Below are 12804 nucleotides of genomic sequence, written 5' to 3' on the forward strand. Positions count from 1 at the left end.
TATGCTGAGACTGAAAGAGACTTGGGGGCACTATGCGGCTCGATGGGCCCGTGGGGCTGATGGGGGTGTGTGGGCTGTAAGGCTGATGGGGGGGGGGGGCCTGTGGGGCTGGAGGGGCCCATGGGGGTATGAGACTGGAGATAGCCACAGACACATGCAGAGGAGTGAGACCTAAGGGGAGAGAACAGGACGGGGGAGGGGGGTGAGAGAGAGGCACAAAGGGTAGGGCTGGGGGGGCATGCTGACCTGGCTGGGGGAGACAACGGGATGGGGGGTGAGAGAGAGACACAAGTGGGAGGGATGGGGGGGCGCTATAGGGTTGGATGGGCCTGTCGGGCTGATGAGGGGGTGCTATGGGCCTGTGGGGTTCATGGGAGGGTGCTATGGGGCTGGATGGGCCTGTCGGGCTGATGGGGGGATGCTATGGGCCTGTGGGACTGATGGGGGGGGTGCTATGGGGCTGGATGGGCCTGTGGGGCTGACGGTGGGACGCTATGGGGCTGGATGGGCCTGTGGAGCTGATGATGGGATGCTATGGGGCTGGCTGGGCCTGTGGAGCTGATGGGGGGTACTATGGGCCTGTGAGGCTGATGGGGGGTGCTAAGGGGCTGGATGGGCCTGTGGGGCTGATGGGGGGCGCTATGGGGCTGGATGGGCCTGTGGGGTAATGGGGGGCGCTATGGGCCTGTGGGGCTGAAGATGGGATGCTATGGGGCTGGATGGGCCTGTGGAGCTGATGGGGGGTACTATGGGCCTGTGAGGCTGATGGGGGGCGCTAAGGGGCTGGATGGGCCTGTGGGGCTGATGGGGGACGCTATGGGGCTGGATGGGCCTGTGGGGTAATGGGGGGTGCTATGGGCCTGTGGGGCTGAAGATGGGATGCTATGGGGCTGGATGGGCCTGTGGAGCTGATGGGGGGTACTATGGGCCTGTGAGGCTGATGGGGGGCGCTAAGGGGCTGGATGGGCCTGTGGGGCTGATGGGGGGCGCTAAGGGGCTGGATGGGCCTGTGGGGCTGACGGGGGGCGCTAAGGGGCTGGATGGGCCTGTGGGGCTGATGGGGGGCGCTATGGGGCTGGATGCGCCTCTGGGGGTGTTACAATTGTTCCCTGGAGGATCATCCAGGCAGCGGCGCCACCTGGTGGCCGAAGGTAGAATTGCAGGCGGGTTCCAGCCGCGCCCCTGGGCAGGGGCAGGTGAGGCCACAGGTGAGTCAGCGGCACCTGGATTCACAGGTAGGTTCAGGCCCGGGGCGGGTTCCCGGCTGCTCCTGATCCCCCCTCCCCGGCCAGGAAATCACCCAGAGAGCTGCAGAGGGTGCGACAGAACTGACAGCCGGTGCCCCTCACTCCTGACCCACAGCCCCCTGGCCGCCCGGTGCCCCTCACTCCCGACCTGCAGCCCCCTGGCTGCCCGGTGCCCCTCACTCCTGACCCGCAGCCCCCTGGCCGCCCGGTGCCCCTCACTCCTGACCCACAGCCCCCTGGCCGCCCGGTGCTCCTCCCCCCCCCCCAGCTCTGCCGGTGCCCCTCACTCCTGACCCACAGCCCCCTGTTAGCCCAGCCCTGGGCTCCCCCCCTCAGCTCTACTGGTGCCCCTCACTCCTGACCCACAGCCCCCTGGCCGCCCGGTGCTCCCCCCACCCCCTCCAGCTCTGCTGGTGCCCCTCACTCCTGACCCACAGCCCCCTGGCCGCCCGGTGCCCCTCACTCCCGACCTGCAGCCCCCTGGCCGCCCGGTGCTCCTCCCCCCCCCTCAGCTCTGCTGGTGCCCCTCACTCCTGACCCACAGCCCCCTGTTAGCCCAGCCCTGGGCTCCCCCCCTCAGCTCTGCTGGTGCCCCTCACTCCTGACCCACAGCCCCCTGTTAGCCCAGCCCTGGGCTCCCCCCCTCAGCTCTGCTGGTGCCCCTCACTCCTGACCCACAGCCCCCTGGCCGCCCGGTGCTCCTCCCCCCCCCCCAGCTCTGCTGGTGCCCCTCACTCCTGACCCACAGCCCCCTGGCCGCCCGGTGCTCCTCCCCCCCCCCCCAGCTCTGCTGGTGCCCCTCACTCCTGACCCACAGCCCCCTGGCCGCCCGGTGCTCCTCCCCCCCCCAGCTCTGCTGGTGCCCCTCACTCCTGACCCACAGCCCCCTGGCCGCCCGGTGCTCCTCCCCCCCCCCAGCTCTGCCGGTGCCCCTCACTCCTGACCCACAGCCCCCTGGCCGCCCAGTGCCCCTCGCTCCCGACCTGCAGCCCCCTGTTAGCCCAGCCCTGGGCTCCCCCCCTCAGCTCTGCCGGTGCCCCTCACTCCTGACCCACAGCCCCCTGTTAGCCCAGCTCTGGGCTCCCCCCCTCAGCTCTGCTGGTGCCCCTCACTCCTGACCCACAGCCCCCTGTTAGCCCAGCCCTGGGCTCCCCCCCTCAGCTCTGCCGGTGCCCCTCACTCCTGACCCACAGCCCCCTGGCCGCCCGGTGCTCCTCCCCCCCCCAGCTCTGCTGGTGCCCCTCACTCCTGACCCACAGCCCCCTGGCCGCCCGGTGCTCCTCCCCCCCCCCCAGCTCTGCTGGTGCCCCTCGCTCCCGACCTGCAGCCCCCTGGCCACCCAGTGCCCCTCGCTCCCGACCTGCAGCCCCTTGGCCGCCCAGCCCTGGGCTCCCCCCCTCAGCTCTGCCGGTGCCCCTCACTCGTGACCCACAGCCCCCTGGCCGCCCGGTGCTCCTCCCCCCCCCCAGCTCTGCTGGTGCCCCTCACTCCTGACCCATAGCCCCCTGTTATCCCAGCCCTGGGCTCCCCCCCTCAGATCTGCCGGTGCCCCTCACTCCTGCCCACAGCCCCCTGGCCGCCCAGTGCCCCTCACTCCCGACCTGCAGCCCCCTGGCCGCCGAGTCCTGGGCTCCCGCCCTTAGCTCTGCCGGTGCCCCTCACTCCTGACCCACAGCCCCCTGTTAGCCCAGCCCTGGGCTCCCCCCCTCAGCTCTGCCGGTGCCCCTCACTCCTGACCCACAGCCCCCTGGCCGCCCAGTGCCCCTCGCTCCCGACCTGCAGCCCCCTGGCCGCCGAGTCCTGGGCTCCCGCCCTTAGCTCTGCCGGTGCCCCTCACTCCTGCCCACAGCCCCCTGTTAGCCCAGCCCTGGGCTCCCCCCCTCAGCTCTGCCGGTGCCGCTCACTCCTGACCCACAGCCCCCTGTTAGCCCAGCTCTGGGCTCCCCCCCTCAGCTCTGCTGGTGCCCCTCACTCCTGACCCACAGCCCCCTGTTAGCCCAGCTCTGGGCTCCCCCCCTCAGCTCTGCTGGTGCCCCTCACTCCTGACCCACAGCCCCCTGTTAGCCCAGCTCTGGGCTCCCCCCCTCAGCTCTGCTGGTGCCCCTCGCTCCTGACCTGCAGCCCCCTGGCCGCCCAGTGCCCCTCGCTCCCGACCTGCAGCCCCCTGGCCGCCGAGTCCTGGGCTCCCCCCCTCAGCTCTGCCAGTGACCCTCACTCCTGACCCACAGCCCCCTGGCCGCCCAGTTCTCCTCCCCCGCCCCGGCTTCCAACCTGCAGCCCCCGCTAGCCCAGCCCTGGGTTCCCTCCCCTCCCCACCCCAGCTCTGCCGGTGCCCCTCACTCCTGGATCCGAAGGCCCCAGAGCTTCAGGTTCACACTTGCTCTGACAGGTGGGCAGTGTGTAAAAACGCCCCCACACTCCCTCCCCTCTCCTCAGCGGGGGGGGAGGGGAGTGACCTATCCGGATGTGGGGGCAGGGGGGGGCTCAAGGCTTTGCCTGTGGCCCTCTTGTGAAGCTGCTTGTTTGTGTCGCTTCCTCTACGTTTTTCTCTCTCTCTCGCTCTGTCTTGTTCGTTTTTTCGTTCCCTCCTTCCCTCCCCCACGGTCGGACCCGCCCTGCCCAACCCTGGGTGCAGGAAGCACAAACTCTCCCCTCCGGCCTTCGCCAGCCGTCATGGCTGCTGCAGGGGGACCAGGTGCCCGTCGGAGCCCCTTCGCCCTGGGCACAGCCGCTCGGCGCTCGCTGGACAAGACCCTGCAGGGGCTGGAGAAGCTCCAGCGGCTGGTGGAGCAGCCGGGGCTGGGGCTGAGGAACAGCCCCCCCTGCCTGCCCCAGCTCCTGCCCCAGACACGCCAGCACCTGCTGCTGATCCGGGGCCAGCCGGGGGCCAGCCTGAGCTGCCTCTGGGAGGCCGGCTACTTCCCCGTCTACATCAACAACCTGCAACGCAAGGTCAAGCAGGCCACCAAGCTCTTCAAGGGAGAGCCGGAGGGAATTTTCCAGGAGGGGTCGGCCTCCAGGTACTGGCCCCAAGGGGGCACCGTGGGGCAAGGAGGCAGGGAGAAGCCCAGGGCTGGGCTAGCAGGGGTCTGCAGGTCGGGAGTGAGGGGCACCGGCAGAGCTGAGGGAGGGACCCCAGGGCTGGGATAGCCGGGGGGTTCCAGGTCAGAATTGAGGGGTACCTGTCCACAGGGAGGGCTGGCCGCACCTATTGGACTCTGGTGAAAGGGCGCGGCCCCGAGTTACTGAGTAACCCGTTCCTATCGCAGGGGAGGCAGAAACAGAGCCAACAACAGAAAACGCCCAGATCCAGGAACCCTGGCTCCCCGCACGCCCGACCCGCAGCCCCCCCACCCCAGCCTGGGTTCCCCCCCACCCCAGCTCTGCTCGTGCCCCTCACTCCCGACCCGCAGCCCCCCCCAACCTGGGTTCCCCCCCACCCCAGCTCTGCTCGTGCCCCTCACTCCCGACCCGCAGCCCCCCCCAACCTGGGTTCCCCCCCACCCCAGCTCTGCTCGTGCCCCTCACTCCCGACCCGCAGCCCCCCCCCACCTGGGTTCCCCCACATCCCAGCTCTGTTGGTGCCCCTCACTCCCGACCCGCAGCCCCCCCACCCCAGCCTGGGTTCCCCCCCACCCCAGCTCTGCTCGTGCCCCTCACTCCCGACCCGCAACCCCCCCCCACCTGGGTTCCCCCCTACCCCAGCTCTGCTCGTGCCCCTCACTCCCGACCCGCAGCCCCCCCCACCCCAGCCTGGGTTCCCCCCCACCCCAGCTCTGCTCGTGCCCCTCACTCCCGACCCGCAGCCCCCCCCAACCTGGGTTCCCCCCCACCCCAGCTGTGCTCGTGCCCCTCACTCCCGACCCGCAGCCCCCCCCACCTGGGTTCCCCCCTATCCCAGCTCTGCTCGTGCCCCTCACTCCCGACCCGCAGCCCCCCCACCTCAGCCTGGGTTCCCCCCCAACCCCAGCTCTGCTCGTGCCCCTCACTCCTGATCCGCAGCCCCCCCCACCCCAACCTGGGTTCCCCCCTACCCCAGCTCTGCTCGTGCCCCTCACTCCTGATCTGCAGCCCCCCCCAACCTGGGTTCCCCCCCAAACCCAGCTCTGCTCGTGCCCCTCACTCCTGATCCGCAGCCCCCCCCACCCCAGCCTGGGTCCCCCCCAACCCCAGCTCTGCTCGTGCCCCTCACTCCTGATCCGCAGCCCCCCCACCCCAGCCTGGGTTCCCCCCCACCCCAGCTCTGCTGGTGCCCCACACTCCCGACCCCTTTCCCACATACACACCGTCTTCTTTCCTTCCCAGTGTCTGTTTCTGGGAGCCTGAAGCGGCGATTGTGGGGTGGGGCAGGTGTCTGTCTGTCTTTCCCCCCAGTCTGGGGTTGTCTGGCTCCAGCAGCGTCTCTGGGCCTCTTCGATGCTGCAGAGAAATTGCCCCTCTCCCCTTCCCGGCCGCCCCCCCACCAAGTGTGTGCTGTTGACTGTGGTGGGGGAGGGGAGAGTGGACCCCATTCTCACCCCTGCTCTCATCTCTCCTGCAGGAGGAAGCTGACCAAGCTGTCGCTGATCTTCAGCCACATGCTGGGGGAGCTCCGGGCCCTGATCCCCAGCGGGCAGGACCAGGGGCACCAGTACCGGCCCAGCCAGCTGCCCGCCGAGGCTTTCTGGAGAGGGACATGGGGGGCACGGTGAGACCCCGATACCTCCCCCCGCCACCCCTCCCAGCCCCCCACCGAGGCCTTCCAGGGAGGGACATGGGGGGCACAGTGAGATCCCTGATACCTCTGCCTTGCCTACCCCCTGCCACCCCTCCCAGTCCCCCGCTGAGGCCTTCCAGGGAGAGACATGGGGGGCACAGTGAGACCGCCGATACCTCCCCCCTGCCACCCCTCCCAGCCCCCCCACCGAGGCCTTCCAGGGAGGGACATGGGGGCACAGTGAGATCCCTGATACCTCCATCCCCCAGCTATCCCCCACTATTCCCCTCCCAGCCCCCTGCTGATACATGGACTCTCTGGTATCCCTGCCCACACTACCCTCCTCCCCCCGACTTGCCCCCCAGATATCCCCTTTCCCTCTCCCACCCTGATACCCCCCTTCTTCCCCAGGGCCTCCCAACCTGCTACTTCCAACCCTACATCAGCCCCACAGGCCCATCCCTCCTCACTGCCCCCTGCCCCCACAGGAGCCTGGTGCCTTGGAGCGAGTTCCAGGCGGGACTGCAGCGGGTTCACCCCGTGGTGCCCGGCCCCATGGCCGCAGCCCTGAGAGCCACCATGGACCTGACCTGCAGTGACCACGTGTCCATCTTCGAGTTCGACATCTTCACCCGCCTCTTCCAGGTACGGTTGGGGGGAGGCAGGGCTGGACATGGGGGGCCAAGCTGTGGAGATGAGGGCTAGGAGGGGCAGCCCTCTGCTGCGCACCTGCTCCCTCCATCCTCCCCTCCCTTCATCCTTCCCTTCCCCAGACCGTCCTCCATCCCCCCGATCCGCCCCATGGGCCCATCCAGATTGCGGGGGTGGGCAGCTGCTGTGGCCAATCCCCCACAATGCCCCTCCAGCCGGCTTCGCTCTAGTCTCTTACCCCCCGCCCCTCCGAGCAGGGCCCAGGCCCTGGCCTTGATCCCCAGCAGGATGTGGTGCGTCTATCCCCGCTCAAGCTGAGCTGACCCGTGGGCGGTGTGGGGGGAGCACTGCCTGGGGCGGGCGGGAGGCCTGAGGGTTTCCGGCTCAGCAGCTGCAGAGCTGCAGCGGGGTGGCGGTGGGTGGAGAGACGCAGGGCAGATGGGGTGGGGGAGTCGCCCCTGGTGGCACAGAAAGGCAATGCGGGTCTTCGGGGGGGCTGCAAGACCTTGGTGTCCAGCGCGACCCTTGTGCCCTTCCAGCCCTGGCCCACGCTGCTGAAGAACTGGACGCACCTGGCAGTGACGCACCCGGGCTACGTGGCCTTCCTGACCTACGACGAAGTGAGGGCGCGGCTGCAAACCTATTCTAACAAGCCAGGCAGGTACGGACCCATGGGCAGGGGGTGGGGGGGAGTGGGGAGCACCTCCTGCTGAGCCCCCATCCCACTCCCTGCAGCCTCTATCCCCTTGCGCTCCCCTCAGGTTTTGGGGTCACCCCCTGCCACTGACCCCGTTTTCCCCCCAGCTATGTGTTTCGGCTCAGCTGCACGCGGCTGGGGCAGTGGGCCATTGGCTACGTGAGCCGGGACGGCAGCATCCTTCAGACCATCCCCCAGGACAGACCCCTCTTCCTGGCGCTGATCGAGGGGCACAAGGAGGGCTTGTGAGTGGGGGGCCTGGCAGGGAGTGGGGCGGCTGAGGGTGTGACGGAGTGGGGCACAGCTGGGGCCCTGCTGGGCAGATCGGGGCGGGGGCCTGGGGGGCAGAATCCTGTTACGTGCCGGGAGTCTGGTGTGATCTGGAACTTGGGCCAGGGTCGTCGTTTCTGCGTCGGGCAGGATGGGTCTGGATTCAGCGGGTCAGTTCTGGCCAGGCTGAGTTAGGTTGTTTCGAGTTGGCTCTGGGCAAGGTTGGTTCTGGTCTGAGCCAGAACCGACCCAGAATGAAACCCGCACGGCCCTGGAGACTCTAATTTGGGGAGCGTTGATGCCGACCCGCTGGGTCCTGGTGTGGATCCGTGGGGGGTTCTGGTCGGACCAGGCTGGTTCTGACAGTTTCCGCCCCCCAGTTACCTGTATCCAGACGGGAAGAACATGAATCCGGACCTGACGGAGCTGACAGAACCGATGCCTCAGAACCGGATCGAGGTCTCACCGGTTGGTACCGGGGCTGCTCCACGCCAGCCCTGCCCCCACCCTGAGCCCCCGTCCTGGCGCCCTCCCCGCCCCCCGGGCAGGCCCAGCCTCACCCTCCGTCTCCCCCAGGACCAAGCCCAGCTCTACTCCCAGATGGGATCCACTTTCCAGCTCTGTAAAATCTGCGCCGAGAACGACAAGGACGTTCGGATCCAGCCATGCGGGCACCTGTTGTGCGGGGACTGCCTGAACGCCTGGCAGGTCAGTCTGACCCCTGACCCCTGACCCCGGCTGGAACGCCTGGCAGGTCAGTCTGACCCCTGACCCCGGCTGGAACGCCTGGCAGGTCAGTCTGACCCCTGACCCCGGCTGGAACGCCTGGCAGGTCAGTCTGACCCCTGACCCCTGACCCCGGCTGGAACGCCTGGCAGGTCAGCCTGACCCCTGACCCCGGCTGGAACGCCTGGCAGGTCAGCCTGACCCCTGACCCCTGACCCCGGGTGGGCGGGGGCTGCCGGAATGCCTGGCAGGTCAGTCTGACCCCTGACCCCGGGTGGGCGGGGGCTGCCGGAACGCCTGGCAGGTCAGTCTGACCCCTGACCCCTGACCCCGGCTGGGCGGGACTGCCTGAATGCCTGGCAGGTCAGTCTGACCCCTGACCCCGGGTGGGCGGGGCTGCCGGAACCCCTGGCAGGTGAGCCTGACCCTTGGCCTCTGACCTTGTTGTGACCCCTGACCCTGCAGTGTGGTGATTGCACGAGCACTGGCAAGGTCAGCCTGACCTCTGGCCCCTGACCCCACTCTTTGACCCTTGACCCCACTGATGGCCCCTGACCCCGTCTGCTCCCAGCAAACCCAGGCCCCGACCTGCCCCTTCTGCCGCCGGGAGATCCTGGGGCGCGAGAAGATTCGCATCGACCCCGTCGGCGGGCGCGGGGCGGGGGCGGCTCCGGACGAGGACGGGGACGACCTGGAGGACGTGGAGTCGGTGCTGCAGGAGCTGGCGGCCCTGAGGAAGGTGGGGGCTGGGGGGCGAGGGGGGGAGGGGATGACGGGATGAAGAAACAGGAGGAAGGTTGGGGGGCTGGGGGGTGAAGAGACAGGAGGAAGGTGGGGGACTGGGGGAGCAAGGGGTGGTGGTGAGGGGGGGTAGTGGGGGCAGGGTATGGGGGAATGAGACAGGAGGAAGGTGGGGGTCTGGAGGGGTGGGGGGGCAGGGGATGGGGGGATGAAGAGACAGGAGGAAGGTGGGGGGCTGGGGATGCTGGGGGAGTGAGAGGAGCACTGAGGGGCAGGGGATGGGGGATGAAGAGACAGGAGGAAGGTGGGGGTCTGTGGGGGTGAGGGGGCAGTGAGGGGCAGGGGATGGGGGGATGAAGAGACAGGAGGAAGGTGGGGGTCTGTGGGGGTGAGGGGGCAGTGAGGGGCAGGGGATGGGGGGATGAAGAGACAGGAGGAAGGTGGGGGGCTGGGGATGCTGGGGGGGTGAGGGGAGCACTGAGGGGCAAGGGATGGGGGATGAAGAGATAGGAGGAAGGTGGGGGTCTGTGGGGGTGAGGGGGCAGTGAGGGGCAGGGGATGGGGGGATGAAGAGACAGGAGGAAGGTGGGGGGCTGGGGATGCTGCGGGGGTGAGGGGAGCACTGAGGGGCAGGGGATGGGGGATGAAGAGACAGGAGGAAGGTGGGGGTCTGTGGGGGTGAGGGGGCAGTGAGGGGCAGGGGATGGGGGGATGAAGAGACAGGAGGAAGGTGGGGGTCTGTGGGGGTGAGGGGGCAGTGAGGGGCAGGGGATGAGGGATGAAGAGACAGGAGGAAGGTGGGGGGCTGGGGACGCCGGAGGAGGGCAGTGGGCAGCAGGAGATGGGGGGTGGGAGGATGGGGGGCAGGGAGACAGGAGGGGTGGGGCAGGGGTAGGGAGACAGAAGGGGGATATAGGGGGTGGGGGAGGAGCTGGAGCGACCCTCACCTCTGTCTCCCACCCACAGGCAGGGCATCCTGCGTTCCCCCCCTGCCCGGACCCTGAACTGCCTGGTCCCCCCGTTCCCCCCCGGCTGGACCTGCTTCAGCCCAGGGACCCGGACCCCACGGCCCAGGTGAGCGACGCTGTCTGTGGGGCAACCGGAGTGAGCGCACAAGGGGCATGGGCAAACCAGAGCAACAGTGGGCAAGTGTGCAAGGGAATGTGTATGAGTGTGCGAGAGCGAGTGTGCAAGTTGCATCCCCTCTAGTGTAACCGTGTGCTCCTCTCTCTCTCTCCAGCACCTCCCACTGCCCCCCTTGGGCCACCCCAGCCAGAACCCCAGTGACTGGATCCGGCATCGGCCCCTGCCCCCCAGGCCTCGGCGGCCCCCTGCCCCTCCCCTCTCCCAGAGGCCTGAGGAGCCCAGCTGACGGGGGGCAGGTGGGGGGGGGGTTGACAGCGCCGGAGACACAGTGAGTGATGCGGGGGACAGACAGACGGATGGCGAAGGGACAGACAGACTGACAGGCCTTGACCACTAGCTCACGGCTTCCTTTCTCCTTCCTCCAACCCCAGCTCTACCTTCAACCCCACGGACCCAGGTGACCAGAGAACCCAGGCGTCCGGGTGGCTCCAGCTCAGCTCCCCCCACAGTACAGCCAGGGTGAGTCTGTCCTACTGCCATGCAGCCCCCCCACTTGCTCCAGCCCCCCGGTTCCCCTACCGAGCCCCCTCACTGTCCCTCTGTCTGTCCCTGATGTGTGTCTCTCTCTTATTCTAGGTCACTGCCCCAAGACTCCCTTGCAGACACCCCCAGGACCCACGGCCAGCGAGGGGGGGCTGACCCTGTACTGACCCTGGGGCCTTGACCCATGGCCCCCTATGGAGGGCTGCGTCCCAGGCCCCCCGGTCAGTACCGCACAGAGACCCCCGGCCGATGACCCAGAGACCAGCCAGAAAGACGTGACGCTTATGGGACCAGAGGCTGGGGGGATCCAGCAGCACTGGGGGGTGGGGCGGGGCGGGGCTGGGGAGTTGTTTAACTGAGGGGTCTGGACTCCTGTAACTCAAAGAGAAGCAATAAAACAGGGGAAAGGACCAGTCGGCCCATGCGTCTGCCCCTCTGGGTCTGGCTCTGTCTGCCGTCTGCCCCCCCCCCCCCGCTGTCTGCTGCACACCCCTCCCCAGGAGTGTGGGGGTGAAACGTCTGCGGGGGTGCGATGCCAGCTGCGGCCACCAGGTGTCACCAGCACCCCATGGCAGGCAGGCTGCAGGATGAGGGACAGACAGACAGCCCCTGCTGACCCCCCTCCTCCCCCCAGGGGGCTGGCTCAAGTTTGGGGCTTCCAGCTGATACCCCCCCCCCATCATGGCATTTCTAGGACTCTGACCCCGACCCCTCTCTGCTCTCCATGGGCTGCCCTTTCAACCCTCCCCCTCCTTCCCCATGACTCCCCCACACCAACCTCTGCCCCCAGCTCCCCACGTGGCCTCCTCCTGCTGTCCCCCTGCAAGAGGGGGCTAACCTTGGGGCTCCACATCTGGGGGTGGCCCTAGAACAGGGGGAGGGGAGACAGGTGACACCCCCTCCTTGTGGGGGAGCAGGGACTATGCAGAGCAGCTGGGGATAGGGAGGGGAAGCTGGGAAGGGGTATCGCTGTGCAAGGGGGGGCGTTGAGCAGCTGAGGAGGGGTGAAGGGGGGTGCAGCTGGGCCCATGGGGAGCTCCATGCTCCTCCCCCCACCCTGGGGAGCATGCCGCTGCTGGCCCCTCCTGAGCTCCCAGCCCTGCCCCTCCAGCAGGGATCCATTCCCTGCACACACACACCCCCGCCCCCCCAGATGTGAGCTCATCTCACTTCCAGGAACAGCTCAATCAATGAGCAGTGGAGCTGCAGGCTGGGGTGGGGGAGGGGACAGGGTGGGGGGGTCCCTGTGGGGCACAGATGGAGTATTCTGGGGTGTAGGTGAGAGGTTTGGGGAGGCAGAGGTGGGGAGAACCCAAGAGCTGGAGGATGGGTCCCTGCAGGGCAAGGTGCGGGGTGGTGGTGGCATGGGACCCTAGGGCCAGAGCTATGGGGCTAAGACCCTCACTTTTCTTCCTGCCTCCCCCCATGAGGGGGTCTTTGTAGGATGCTCAGCCCCCCTCTGACTTGCTTGGGGGGACTGGTCCATGCTCTGCCCCTCCCCCCATTTCCCACAGCAGCCCCGGTGGTACCCCTCAAGCCCCATTTATCAGTCAGCCCGGTCCCCAGCTCCCCCAGGGCAGCCTCAACTGGGTCTCCCCATCCTCCTCAGAGCAGATGGGGGGAAGCCGTGCCCTGAAAGGAACAACCCAGCCACTGCTGTGCCCCCCGTGCTGTTCCCCAGTATATTCCTCTCTTTCCCCTGCAGCATCTCCCCACTCCGCTCTCCCTCCCCCCTTCTCTCCTCCACCGGGAGCCCCAGATTTCATCAGCCTTTACAGCTGCAGCCGCTCTCCATTCCCCCACCCCACCTTCCCCCCCAGCTGGGGAGAGCAGAGCCAACAGAACTGGGGGGTAGGACTTTGGGAGCCATGGGGGGAGCAATCCCACCCCCTTGTGCCCCCCTTAGGGGCTGTGAGGGAGCCTCAGGGGGAAGGGGGAGGTTTATGCAGGGAGCCCAGATGGTTCATCCAGAGCAAGGACCCCCCCACCATTGCTATAATGGGGGGGTGGTCCCCCGGGCAGCAGGTGTCTGTTTCCCTGGGGTTGGCAGGAAGCAACTGGGCCAACCCATTGATTCTGGGGGAGGTGACATTGCTGGGGGGGGGGGCGGAAGTGATGGGGAGTGACAGAGACATGGCCTGGGCTCC

The 12804-nt window shown here is 68.2% G+C and overlaps 1 protein-coding gene across 1 annotated transcript; it reads left to right on the top strand.

Moving 5' to 3' along the window:
* Nucleotides 1-3920: 3920 nt before the first annotated feature.
* CBLC (Cbl proto-oncogene C) lies at nt 3921-10971 on the top strand. Its single transcript, XM_077840930.1, has 12 exons — nt 3921-4267; nt 5788-5934; nt 6432-6588; nt 7134-7255; nt 7399-7536; nt 7942-8029; nt 8138-8269; nt 8859-9026; nt 9995-10102; nt 10269-10442; nt 10546-10633; nt 10751-10971. Exons 1-10 carry the CDS (start codon nt 3921-3923, stop codon nt 10398-10400), a joined length of 1539 nt encoding a protein of 512 aa, XP_077697056.1. The 3' UTR covers nt 10401-10442; nt 10546-10633; nt 10751-10971.
* The last annotated feature ends 1833 nt before the right edge of the window (nt 10972-12804 follow it).

This window comes from Eretmochelys imbricata, chromosome 24 (assembly GCF_965152235.1).
Source record: "Eretmochelys imbricata isolate rEreImb1 chromosome 24, rEreImb1.hap1, whole genome shotgun sequence".
NCBI lineage: Eukaryota > Metazoa > Chordata > Testudines > Cheloniidae > Eretmochelys > Eretmochelys imbricata.